At 47.0% G+C, this 14102-nt stretch overlaps 1 protein-coding gene across 5 annotated transcripts in view; it reads right to left on the bottom strand.

The window, feature by feature from the left end:
- Positions 1-9180: 9180 nt before the first annotated feature.
- ppp6r3 (protein phosphatase 6, regulatory subunit 3) overlaps positions 9181-14102 on the bottom strand; it is a 136427-nt gene continuing 131505 nt past the window's right edge. For all 5 annotated transcript variants that reach the window (XM_039738049.1, XM_039738043.1, XM_039738056.1 and 2 more), the window contains 2 exons: positions 13810-13899; positions 9181-10475 (listed from right to left, as the gene is read on the bottom strand). In XM_039738049.1, coding sequence (XP_039593983.1) covers positions 10424-10475; positions 13810-13899 — 142 coding nt within the window. In that variant the 3' untranslated portion in view covers positions 9181-10423. The remainder of the gene's footprint in view (positions 10476-13809; positions 13900-14102) is intronic.

The following is a 14102-nucleotide window of genomic DNA, read 5'->3' as shown; positions in this document are numbered from 1 at the left end:
AATATCTCCAAGGACCACTTGGTGAAAGGGAGGGCACCCAGCTTGTTGAAGAGACAGTGGGCAGCAGGGCATTGTTACACTTTAGTACCCACCTTACAAACACTGCCGTTGGCTGATGAGGAACCCACCAACCAGCCTCTCTTATATAGCGCCTTGGCACAGTGAACACCGTCCTAGTTTAGACGTAAAGAACAAAGGTCTGATTTGTTTTTAGACGGGCAGCGGGTGGGTTACACATCTCGCTGTGGGTCGGTACAATGGGTCCCGGAGCCCAAACTGCCAGGCTACAGTGCAGATTCAGGCCTGGCGGCTTTGGCACAGCTGACCAGCCTTTGGCAGACACACAAAGTGGCCAAGGGGTCAGTACTTTAAGGACGTGTACAAGATGCCCGCGCGGCTCATGGTATCCTATATCCTAAGGGCCGGCGTGCCACATCACCTTCTGTCTGCTCTAATGTAGCAGGGTGGCACACTTGTGCTTGGCGCGGAATCTCATTATGGGCTGCTTGGAGCGCCGCCTCCAGTCAGCTGCGGTCATTTGTTGCCCTTCAGAACAAAAGGGTGCAACTCAGCCGCAAGCGTGCTGGAGCTCACCGAGTGGCATTAAGATGGCTTCCAGGCCATGCATGGCACCTTTTAAATACCAGAAAGAAGAAAAGGACGTCAGGGTGAGGAGCAGCCACAGGATCCTGATGAACGTGAAATCGGCGTAAACAAGCGTTTGGGGGCTCCACCTCAGCTGGAAATAGCAGCCCACCAGAGTGCCGCAGCTCCGATCAGCTGGCGCTGGGCCGATGAAGGCAGATGAGCAGGCGACTGTGGGTTGGCCTCGTGGCACTAATGAGGCTAATTACCTGTCTGTGAGCCCCCCGGCCTGCTTACTGTCACAAAGGGGCCGAGCCGCGCTCTGCTGCCCACTCAGCATGCCTTCTTGACTTTCATTACGCTGGTGCCCAATGAGACCTCCTCGCCCGGCAACTTGTCTTTCATGGCCTTTGGTCTGAACCTTCAGGTGGAGACACAACTGCAGGCCCCCTTGAGGGTATACGGTGCCCTTCTATGGGCACCAGGCCAGCGCACAGACGAATATGCCATGAGGAGTTGAGTCGGGGGAGAGGAGCTAATATGATGGACAGCCGGGGGTCCACGTGGCAGCGAGGCTGGCCTGGCTTGTTTTACAGCCTCTTTCTCTGCCATCACCCCCTTCAATGGCTCTGTATGACCACCAATGAGCCCCCCAGCCCATGTGGGCGACTCTCTCTGCTCTCCTAATGCTGTGAGAGAACAGCAAACGCTTGGTGACCAACTGGCATGGAGGTGTGAAGGCAAAAAGGGGCCAAAGTTAGAGCAGCTCGGTCACATCAGGTGCCATCGTTGTGAATGAGCGACTACCCCCCTCCGCCTCACGAGACGTACCACTGCAGGTGGGCAAAATGGTGAATTAATGAGAACGTCTTTCCATTCAAGTGAGCGTGAGAACCCACGGCCTTCAATGGCACGACTCCCGACCAATGACAAAAAGGACAAAGACTTGGGGGTCTCCCTGCCATAAATGACATTCAGAAACACCCAAGACATCAAAGAGCTTTCAGCGGGCATCTGCTCTCCAGCCCGTGCTGATTGGCACCTTTGTGTCGAGGGTGTTAACAATGTGGGCACCCAGCCCAAAAAAATAAGGCGACAAATCGGGGGATACTGGCCTGGTACTCAACAGCATGGGTTAGGGCACCTGTGCCCAGGAGATCACACAATGACACAAAAAAAGTGCCAAGAGGTGAAAAACAAACAACAGAAACCAAGGAAGAAAACCAACAGCAGCAGCAGCAGCAGCAGCAGCAGCAGAAGGACGACACTGGCGCATCACTCGGACAACACGCAAGGCCTGTAGACATCAGCGGAGCGGAGCGGAGATTTAGGCCGCTGTCCTCGTCCTCTCTAAGCGCTCACTTATGTCATCCAAATTTAGGAGTGTGATGCCCACATTCTTCTGCACAAGTGCCTGGCACTGCCAACTCAAGTTGGGATCCGTCGTCAGCCTGATGGATGATGAAAGGGCACTCGACAAAGTGGTCAATGATTGTGGGTGACAATGCGGACCCTCGCACCTTAGGCAGCGGGTGGGCCTCTCTGCCACTTGGCAGCTGGAAAATCCTTTATTGGTTGTGGTGATGTCACCTCAAAGACCCCTGAGATTCTATCTGGTGGTCCACACGGGTCTCTCCAGGCTTCTGAATGACGTGAATAGGGTGTAATGTGACGCCACACAACCGAGGACCCCGACTCTCGTGGCTCACAGACCCCCAATGTCTCACTTGTCATTTTCTCAAACTAAATAAGAATACAGAAATCTGTCAAAAACGGAATATAATGAGGACAATAGAAATAAACTTCAAAGTCAAGGCAGAGGTGAAGACGTCCGGGCTAACTAGCGACTCGGACCTCCGTTTCAAACGTCATCTTCAGCAGATTACCAGGATGACATTTTTTTCACGCAAGAAATAAAACAAAAGGTTAGACCCCTTATAACTTTACAAGCCTCAGAGACGAGTTGAATTGACTACGGCGACACTCTCCTCCCGGGACCACCCAAGAAAGACGACGAGTGCAGAATGGAGCTGCCAGAATCCGAACTAGAAACGAAACTCCAAGCCCATCACTCCAGCCTTAGCGTCGTTACACTGGTTACCAGTGCCATTTAGAATGGACTTTCAGATCCCACTGCTGGTTTACAAAGCCGTCCTGCCCGTCACGATCTTCAAATGAGGGTCTGCTTAGAATTCCAAGAGGCAGGTGGGCTTGTGCTGTGATGGACCTCAAATGTGGAATACGAGTTCACTGGTAGAAAGGCGCCAGGCTGATACGGTGGCACACTTTACCAAACCTGCTATGTTCACAAGGCGCTCTCTCCCCGAGCTTCATTTTAGTGTCCCCCGATATTCTGGAGATGCATTGAGTTATCGTCTTCATTCCTGGTGGCCCCCCCCGATCAGGGTGCCATGCAGTCAGCCCGTCCATTGATGGATTGAAGGCCAGCAGTCCACATGAAGCCTGAACACCATGAGGACTGATTGAAGTCACTGATGGGGGGTGGAATGCCCACTGGGGGCCATCAATCAATATGCGGACAACAATACAAATTTCCATACTGGATCAGTCGAGCCCCGGGTTAACAACGACCGCCACCAGTACTGTTAGCCAGCAGGGTGCTGGTGCAAATTGGGCGACTGTTGGCCGAAGAAGAGGAGACGACGTGTCCGGAGGAGGAAGATAAAGAGAGTGGAACTGAGGGTAGGACCTGTGAATGTGGGCAGTAGGACTGGTAAGGAGAGAGAGAGAGAGAGAGTTAGCAGACATGATGGAGAGGAGGAAGGTCGATATATCGTGAGACTAAATGGAAGGGGAGTAAGGCCAGGGGGCTCAGAGTGCGATTCAAACTGGTCTATCATGGTGTGAATGGGAGGAGAAATGGAGTCGGGTTTATTCTGAAGGAACAGCACGTCAAGAGTGTGGAGGTGAAAAGAGTCAGGCCGAGTGAGGATGATGAAGGTGTGATGATGAATGTTGTTAGTGCATGTGCCCTGCAAGTTGGGTGTGCGATGGATGAGAGAGAGAAGATTTCTGGAGTGAGTTGGATGAAGTGATGAACAGAAAGTGCTGATTGGAGCGGATGTCAATGGACATGTTGGTGAAGATGAGGAGGTGATGGGTAGGTATGGTGTCAAGGAGAGGAATGAAGAAGGTCAGATTATTGTGGATTTTGCCAAAAGGATGGACATGGCTGTGGTGAATACGTATTTTAAGAAGAGGGAGGAACACAGGGTGATGTATAAGAGTGGAGGAAGATGCACACAGGTAGATGACATCTTATGGAGGAGAGCTGATCTGAAGGAGACTGAAAACTACAAAGTGGTGGCAGGAGAAAGTGTAGTTAAGCAGCATAAGATGGTGGTCTGTAGGATGACACTGGAGATCAAGAAGAGGAAGAGAGTGAGGGCAGAGCCAAGAATCTAATGGTGAAGTTGAAAAAGGAAAACTGCAAGGTGGAGTTTAGGGAGGAGGCGAGACTGGCACTGTGTGGCACTGAAGAGTCACCAGGCAGCTGGGCAACTAGAGCAGATGTAGTAAGGGTGATAGCAAGAAGGGGACTTGGCGTGACATCTGGAAAGAGGAAGGAGTAAAAGGAAACCTGGTGGTGGAATGAGGAAATACAGGAGAGTATAGAGAGGAAGAGGATGGTGAAGAAGAAGTGGGATAGTCAGAGAGATGAAGAAAGTAGACAAGAGTACAAGGAGATAAGGCACAAGGTGAAGAGAGAGGTGTGGCAAAGGCTAAAGAAAAGGCGTATGATGAGTTGTATGAGAGGTTGGACACGAAGGAGGGAGAAAAGGACCGGTGGGCTACAGAGGGGGGCCGAGATGGGAAAGATGAGCAACAGGTTAGGGTGATAAAAGATAAAGATGTGAACATACAGTGGTGTGAAAAACTATTTGCCCCCTTCCTGATTTCTTCTTCTTTTGCATGTTTGTCACACAAAATGTTTCTGATCATCAAACACATTTAACCTTTAGTCAAATATAACACAAGTAAACACAGAATGCAGTTTTAAATGATGGTTTTTATTATTTAGGGAGAAAAAAAAATCCAAACCTACATGGCCCTGTGTGAAAAAGTAATTGCCCCCTTGTTCAAAAATCACCTAACTGTGGTGTATCACACCTGAGTTCAATTTCCTGATTACTGCCACACCTGTTTCAATCAAGAAATCCCTTCAATAGGAGCTGCCTGACACAGAGAAGTAGACCAAAAGCACCTCAAAAGCTAGACATCATGCCAAGATCCAAAGAAATTCAGGACCAAATGAGAACAGAGGTAATTGAGATCTATCAGTCTGGTAAAGGTTATAAAGCCATTTCTAAAGCTTTGGGACTCCAGCGAACCACAGTGAGAGCCATTATCCACAAATGGCAAAAACATGGAACAGTGGTGAACCTTCCCAGGAGTGGCGGCCGACCAAAATTCCCCAAGAGCGCAGAGACGACTCATCCGAGAGGTCACAAAGACCCCAGGACAACGTCTAAAGAACTGCAGGCCTCACTTGCCTCAATTAAGGTCAGTGTTCACGACTCCACCATAAGAAAGAGACTGGGCAAAACGGCCTGCATGGCAGATTTCCAAGACGCAAACCACTGTTAAGCAAAAGAACATTAGGGCTCGTCTCAATTTTGCTAAGAAACATCTCAATGATTGCCAAGACTTTTGGGAAAATACCTTGTGGACTGATGAGACAAAAGTTGAACTTTTTGAAAGGCAAATGTCCCTTACATCTGGCGAAAAGGAACACAGCATTTCAGAAAAAGAACATCATACCAACAGTAAAATATGGTGGTGGTAGTGTGATGGTCTGGGGTTGTTTTGCTGCTTCAGGACCTGGAAGGCTTGCTGTGATAGATGGAACCATGAATTCTACTGTCTACCAAAAATCCTGAAGGAGAATGTCCGGCCATCTGTTCGTCAACTCAAGCTGAAGCGATCTTGGGTGCTGCAACAGGACAATGACCCAAAACACACCAGCAAATCCACCTCTGAATGGCTGAAGAAAAACAAAATGAAGACTTTGGAGTGGCCTAGTCAAAGTCCTGACCTGAATCCAATTGAGATGCTATGACCTGCATGACCTTAAAAAGGCGCTTCATGCTAGAAAACCCTCAAATAAAGCTGAATTACAACAATTCTGCAAAGATGAGTGGGCCAAAATTCCTCCAGAGCGCTGTAAAAGACTCATTGCAAGTTATCGCAAACGCTTGATTGCAGTTATTGCTGCTAAGGGTGGCCCAACCAGTTATTAGGTTCAGGGGCAATTACTTTTTCACACAGGGCCATGTAGGTTTGGATTTTTTTTCTCCCTAAATAATAAAACCATCATTTAAAAACTGCATTTTGTGTTTACTTGTGTTATATTTGACTAATGGTTAAATGTGTTTGATGATCAGAAACATTTTGTGTGACAAACATGCAAAAGAATAAGAAATCAGGAAGGGGGCAAATAGTTTTTCACACCACTGTACTCACAAGTGAGGAAGAGTGTGATGAGAAGATGGAAAGAGGACTGTGAGAGGCTGATGAATGAAATGAACGAGAGAGAGAGAGAAGAGGTTGGATGATGTGGAAATCAGGAAGTGCAATGGATTAGCAAGGAGGAAGAAAGGACAGCGATGAAGAGGATAAAGCATGGAAAGGCCGTTGGTCCAGATGACATAACTGTGGAAGCATGGAGGTGTTTAGGAGAGATGGCAGTGGAGTTTTTAAATCAGATTGTTTAATGCAATCCTGGAAAGTGGGAGGATAATGAGGAGGGGAGAAGTGGACTGGTGGGCCGATATTTAAGAATAAGGGGGATGTGCAGGACTGTAGGAACTAGAGGGGGATAAAACTGATGAGCCACAACATGAAGTTATGGGAAAGAGTAGTGGAAGGTCAGTTAAGAAGTGAGGTGATGATTAGTGAGCAGCAGGATGGTTTCATGCCAAGAAAGAGCACCACAGACGTGATGTTTGTTCTGAGGATGTTGATGGAGAAGTAGAGAGAAGAGCAGAAGGAGTTGCATCGAGTCTTTGTGGACCTGGAGAAAGCAAATGACAGGGTGACTGAGAGGACTTGTGATATTGTATGAGGAAGTCAGGAGTGGCAGAGAAGTACATAAGAGTGGCACAGGATATGAACGAGGGAAGTGTGACCGTGGTGGGAGTGACGGAGGTGGGATTACATCAGGGATCGACTCGGAGTCCTTTGTTATCTCCAGTGGTGATGGACAGGCTGACAGACGAGATCAGACAGGAGTCCCCGTGGACTGAGATGTTTGCTGGAGAGGAGAAGAGGAATGAAGGTCAGTAGGACCACCTAGACAGAATACGTGTGTGAGCGAGACAAGGTCAGTGGAGTGGTGAGGATGAGGGGACTAGAGTTGGTGAAGGTGGATGAGTTTAAATACTTGGGATCAACAGTACAGGGTAACCGGGAGTGTGGAAGAAAAGTGAAGAAGAGTGTCAGGACTGACTTGTGACAGACGGGTATCAGCAAGAGTGACAGGGTTAAAGGTCTACAGGACAGTAGTGGGACCAGCTGTGTTATATGGGCTGGAGAGGGTGGCATAGGAGACAGAGCTGGAGGTGGCAGAGTTAAAAATACTAAGATTGGCACTGGTGTGTGAGGAGGATGGGCAGGATTAGAAATGAGGACTTTAGAGGGTCAGCTCAGGTGGGATACAAAGTCAGAGAGGCGAGATGGCATTGGTTTGGAGAGATGAGGGGTATATTGGGAGAAGGATGTTAAGGACAGAGCTGCCTGGTAAGAGAAGAAGAGGAAGGCCTAAGAGGAGGTTTATGGACGTGGTGAGAGGGGACATGCAGGTGACAGGTTTGACAGAGCAAGATGACGAGGACAGGAAGATATGGAGACAGATGATCCACTGTGGTGACCTCTAACAGGAACAGCCAAAAGAAGAAGTTGACCTGCACTTCAATCACAGGGCTGGGCACTGCAGGGCACACTCTCGGACGCTCAAATCAAATTTCCCTGCTGCCAGGGCTGCACCCAAAATAATCGTAAACGCTGAGAACACACACAGAGCTCTCCTGTGATGGGGACGTGCGAGGCAGGAGACAAATGGAAGCCGTGCTCTTAAGACATCAAGGCTACGGCCATAAATGACTACGTGGATTGTACTGCCGGGTAACCGCAGACTCCGAGGAACACTGCAGTGCTCTGGTGTGCGAGATCCCATTTTTGAATTGAGACACCACAGCACATCTTGTGACGTTCCCCATCACTGCTGTCCCTCTGACGGCTTATTTTCAGTTTTCTGCCCATCCTGCCACTTTGTGCTTTTAGCAGAAATTCACACATATTAAGTCTTTGGTTCCCTCTAGTGGCAGAAAAGCGGTGTTGCCATTCAAAATCAATTTCAGAAGTTCCACTTGAGTGTTGCGCTGCTGTCAACTCGCAAAGCAAGAGACGACCCGAGGCTGACCAAATTACTAGAAGGTTAGCCATTAATGCACACAGCGCAGCCTTCCCAAGGATGTAAGTGGACCAGGACACGTGCGGAGTTGGCGCACAAAACATACTGAAGTAGCAGAAAAGGAAAGAACAAAAAAATAACAAAAAGACGCATCACATATGCAGTTGAAAACCAATCACGTTTACTCTAAAATGACACCTCGAAGGCACGCACTCCCATTAGCCAGCGAATAAGCAAGGGGGTCATAAAGAAGGCCACCTTCCCACGTTTAACAGTTGAATTTTTGTCAAGTCGTCAACTTTCATAATGAAAACAAAAAATTCCTTAATTTTCGGTTGTTTTCCAATTGATTTTCTGTTGTATGTGATACGTCGCCTTCGCCCTGGCTGACCGCTGCCATCTGAGCGCCGATTACAAGTTTCCAACATGACGAGGTTTAAACTGCACTGATAACAGCTCGGCCACTAAAGCATCATGGGGCTGTTTGGATTTCCACAAAAGCATCTTCAGCATCATCACTGAACACGGGGCACTTCATCATGTAATGGCAGATGTGGCGGGCACTCATAGTCCTGTCCGGTAACAGTGGAAGGACGCCGGCTATTTAAAGATGATGAAAATGATTAAAAACCGAGGAAATGGCAGCAGGAAGTGTGAAGCGCTGGAAACACAACAAACAAACTGTCTCATCACCTCAGGAGTCCCCGTCATCTTCTCGGACGTCATACCACTGACTGAGATTCTGCCCCCTTAATGCCAGGCGGGATGGCGTAGTGGTTAAGGCCGAGGCTGTGGGTTCAAATCCTGCTGCTGACGGTCACTTCACCTGCCTGTGCTGCAACTGGAAAAACAAAATCGTATCTCAAACGTTGGAAGACACATTGGCCAAAAAATAACTGATAATAAGTAATTACCTAAATATCAGACGTGGTGACAAAAGAGCCCTCAGCTCAGCGCCCATCTCAGTCCTCCTGGTGCCACATCTCGATATCATCCTTGGGGGGGCAAAGCAGTGAGGCAGAATAAAAGGCCCAAAGGCACAGCGCACGATCACATGGCACAGAGCAGCTGAACCTGAACAGACCCGAACTCGAGGAGAGACGTACTGAACACACGAACGCTCATCTTTAACAGATATTTATTTTGCCAACACTTTTTTTTTGTTTTTTTTTTTTTTTTTTTAAACCAGTGGCAGTAGCAAATATGTATTAAAAATAGGAAAAGTAAAATTCAGGCACAGTACTCAGTTGTGGCACACAACTAAAAACTGTCGGCTGTTTACAGCAATGCACTTGAAAACAGAACAAATAAGACAAGAGAGTTCTCTTTCCAGCAATGTTGAGCTTTGTAATTATATAAATTATTAACTGAATTGTAAAACATTGTACAAGTTTGCCTGCCAGAGGCTGAATTTAGAGGGGGGCAGGAAACAGCATTAAAAAGTGACGCAAAATAAAGAAAAACTAAAAACAGGAAATCTGCGTGTCTCAGTTCGCAACAATGCTTTAAAAAGAGCTGGCACATGGGGCACCGACCAAGTCAAGTATTCCGGGGTGGCGTGAGGCTCGTCTTCTCAGACGCATCAAACGAAAACACAACTGGCTGTCTGGGGATTAAAAACCTTCAGCACAACTCAAGTCGAAAGCCACATGCAATTTCTGTCCATCCTCTAGCGACTTCTATAATTTGGTGAAACAGTCGAGAGGCAGCTTACGGCTCTTTTAGTAACATTACCACATGTTCTACTTTCAATAATAAATAAAAGTTAAAAACTAAACCAAATCATTTCAGATCTTGCTCGGGTTGAAAGGATACAAGTAACATTTACAAATAATAACATTTGATGAGTATTTAAAATTAATCTTACTTTTCTAACAATCAATATGAGGACCGAACAGAATATGTTGTCATCTGAATATATTTGTCTTTCATAGCATCTGTTACTTGAGCTTGGAAGATAATTAAATATTGAATTTTGTGCAAGAGGAGACTGTGAAAACACTCCCAATACTCTGCTCATACCAACTGGTATACAATTAGTCATCATATGCCCATTTTCTGCATACATTTTTATAAAATTCTCTCTCCATACAATCAATTAAAACTATAGCATCATTTATCTTGAGTGACAACATATCGAATCAGACAAATCTTTCAATAAGAACAATGGTATATAAACAAATGTAAAATCTCTGCATCTGTTAAAGTTCTTCTTTTCTTAAATACAGTTCAAACGTCCTGTACAGCGGTCTGTAAATCGGTATTGCTGGTCCTGATCTCGTGAAGGTAGTGCAGCTGTGACTGGCTCTGGCTGTGTGCCTCCAGCGAACTCGACAAGAATCCCTGGAAAAACAAAAAGAAGCTTCCGAGGCAGAAGACGACAACAGCGACGACAGCCATCGTGGATCACGCTGGGCCGTTTATCGCAGTGTCTGGCGATGGGACTCTCTGATCTGACCTGCAATGAAAACAAACTCCAATTAAATAACTGCATGGACGATATGCCAAACTGGAAGATGGCGATTTAGACACGACTGCTTTAACACGAAATCACAGGAATACGACAGCATCAGGCACAATACAGGAGCCACTGTATGGAGAGCACAAGAGTTTTAACGGTGGTGTCGTGAACTTGTCAAAGACACGCAGCTCAATTCAGGGTCACGGGAGGGCGGGAGCCTAACCCAGCAGTGCTGAGCACAAGGCAGGAAACAACCTGGAGGGGCTGCCAGCACACTGCACTCCCACCACTCCTCTATGGGCCCATTTAGATTGCGTCATCATAATGGAGAATATTAACACACTGAAATACTTTAATACGACCATGTTTTATACATTCATTATTTTGCTTTTTGAGGACATTAACAAATCGACATAATCAAATATTTGTCCATTACTATTTCACAACAACATTTAGTGCCATAATAAATACTAACGTTTCTCAATCACACCGGTTGTTACGTGAGGCTTTGAGCAAACTGCAGATTCTTTTCACTTTTGTCATTTCCTCTTTAAGAACAGTCATTATGGAAAATATTTAATGTGAGAGGCACATATTTAAGCACTTTTAATATTTCCTTTTATTAAGGAATATTTGAAAGCATACGTTCAATGAAGAATTCATATTCATCTCCATTTCACTGCTTTACGCTGCATCGTGAGCCGCCATGTAGATAGATCAGTGTTAGAATCATACTTTTTCATTAGTTTGTCGTCTTCTATTTCGGATTTTGTCAGAACGTTAACTTCTTGAAAGTTCCCTCTTTTTAATTTAACCCCCCCAAGAGGACTCCCTTAATATTTTTATAATACGAACAATTACAAAATATCAGTAAACAGTGAATGGGAGTAAAGACTTGAATGTCAACTTCACTTCTGCTCCCATTCACAAGTCAAGGCTTAAACTGCCAGAAAATGAATACAAAATCTGAAAGTGAGATGAAGAGGACTACTGGAAAAGCCCTGCTTCACACAACGCTGGCTCCATTCATACAATAACTTCACAAATTTATAAAGTTAGAAGTTTCAAAATTGGTTCCCAGTGGAAAGCAGCATTTATTAAGGCAGGAATCTGATTAAAGTTACAGCCACAGTGAACACGAAGAGCTGCTGATGCGGACACTGCACGCGCCATGCAATTCTATTTCAAAAAACTATGGCGGCATTACTATGATAGCAGGTGTGTGACGCCATTACATGAGAAGCATTTCTCAAGCATTTTCACCTGTTCCAAGTATTTAGCAGGTAACAAACATGACCATAGGTATAAAATTTAGCCAGGACTCTGGCATAATGAAATGAATATTGGGCCAGAGATAAAGTAGCACAATAAGCAGACGCTCTGATCCTCTCCATTATATACATGTGTGTCGATTTTAAATTTACTTAGGATGTTGATTCTGCCCACACCAACCCTAACCCTTTTTGGAGTCTCTGGAGGGGGTGCTAGAGGGCATACCTTCTGGAGATTCCCTAGTTTTGCTGGGAGACTTCAATGCCCACGTGGGCAATGACAGCGAGACCTGGAAGGGCGTGATTGGGAGGAACAAACCCGATTTGAACCCGAGCGGTGTTTTGTTATTGGACTTCTGTGCCCTTCATGGATTGTCCATAAAGAACACCAGGTTCAAGCATAAGGGTGTTCATATGTGCACTTGGCACCAGGACACCCTAGGCCTCAGTTTGATGATCGACTTTGTGGTGGTGTTGTCAGACTTGCGGCCATATGTCTTGGACACTCGGGTGAAGAAGGGGGCGGAGCTGTCAACTGATCACCACCTGGTGGTGAATTGGCTTCGCTGGTGGGGGAAGATGCCGGTCAGACCTGGTAGGCCCAAACGTGTTGTGAGGGTCTGCTGGGAACGGCTGGCAGAGTCCCCTGTCAGACGTAGCTTCAACTCCCACCTTCGGCCCGAGGGAGGTGGGGGACATTGAGTCCGAATGGGCCATGTTCCGTGCCTCTATTGTTGAGGCAGCTGACCGGAGCTGTGGACGTAAGGTGGTCGGGTGCCTGTCATGGCGGCAATCCCCAAACCCATTGGTGGACTCCGGCGGTGAGGGATGCCGTCAAGATGAAGAAGGAGTCAGTCCTATAGGACCTTTTTGTCCTGTGGGTCTCTGGAGGCAGCCGATAGGTACCGGCAGGCCAAGAGGAATGCAGTTTCGGTTGTTGCCGAGGCAAAAACTCGGGCATGGGAAGAGTTTGGAGAGGCCATGGAGAACGACTTTGGATGGCTTCGAGGAGATTCTGGTCCACCGTCCGGCGTCTCAGGAAGGGGAAACAGTGCAGTGTTAACACCGTATATGGTGGGGATGATGAGCTGCTGACCTCGACTCGGGATGTTGTGGGTCGGTGGAGGGAGTACTTCGAAGACCTCCTCAATCCCACTAACATGCCTTCCAATGAGGAAGCAGAGCCTGGGGAGTCTGAGGTGGGCTCTCTCATCTCTGGGACTGAAGTCACCGAGGTGGTCAAAAAACTCCTTGGTGGCAGGGCCCCGGGGGTGGATGAGATACGGAGTTCCTTAAGGCTCTGGATGTTGTAGGACTGTCTTGGTTGACACGTCTCTGCAACATCGCATGGACATCGGGGACAGTGCCTCTGGATTGGCAGACCGGGGTGGTGGTCCCCCTCTTTAAAAAGGGGGACCAGAGGGTGTGTTCCAACTACAGAGGGTCATCACTCTCCTCAGCCTCCCTGGAAAAGTCTATTCGGGGGTCCTGGAGAGGAGGGTCCGTCGGATAGTCGAACCTCTGATAAGGGCTGTTAGGTCTCTGTACAACCGGTGTCAGAGCTTGGTCCGCATTGCCGGCAGTAAGTCGAGCCCGTTTCCAGTGAGAGTTGGACTCCGCCAGGGCTGCCCTTTGTCACCGATTCTGTTCATAACTTTTATGGACAGAATTTCTAGGCGCAGCCAGGGCGTTGAAGTGGTCCAGTTTGGTGGACTCGGGATTGGGTCACTGCTTTTTGCAGATAATGTTGTCCTGTTTGCTTCATCGGGCCGTGATCTTCAGCTCTCTTTGGAGCGTAAACTACAGTTGCATTCTGTAGAGTCATTTCAAGAAGGCGACACTCCTGCATTTAATTTAGGAGCTAAACCAGTAGACCACGATTTATTATGGACTGGTCTAGCTAAAGAGATATTAAGAGTTGTAGATACTATCGGACTCTTTCTTCATTCCTAATTGAAATTATGCTTCATGTCAATCACTAAAAGCAATCATTTTGTTTTCTTTATTTTCATGCAAGACAAAAATTTTGTGATTTGGATTAGGTTGATTAATTTACTTACTTGACTTCTTCCATTGAATGTACGTCTTCAAGAGGGCCATTTAAAGTTTCGCTGGATGGACACTTTACCTTGGCTTCCAAGTGCTTTATGCTGTAAATAATAAAAGAATGTCAAAGCAGAAACTCTGATAAGCACACACATTCTCTAACTAGCTTACCCACTCAATGCAGGGTCAAGGAGTCCGGGGCCTACTCTGGCAGCACCAGACACAAGGTGGGGACCAAATCAGAATGGAGAGCCAGTCCTTAGTCAGACCCACTCACCCTCAGATGGCCACACTTATTCAGGGCATA

The sequence above is a fragment of the Polypterus senegalus genome, chromosome 1 (assembly GCF_016835505.1).
Source record: "Polypterus senegalus isolate Bchr_013 chromosome 1, ASM1683550v1, whole genome shotgun sequence".
Lineage (NCBI taxonomy): Eukaryota > Metazoa > Chordata > Cladistia > Polypteriformes > Polypteridae > Polypterus > Polypterus senegalus.
The sequence above is the reverse complement of the archived record's forward strand: the minus strand, read 5'-3'. Positions and strand labels throughout refer to the sequence as shown.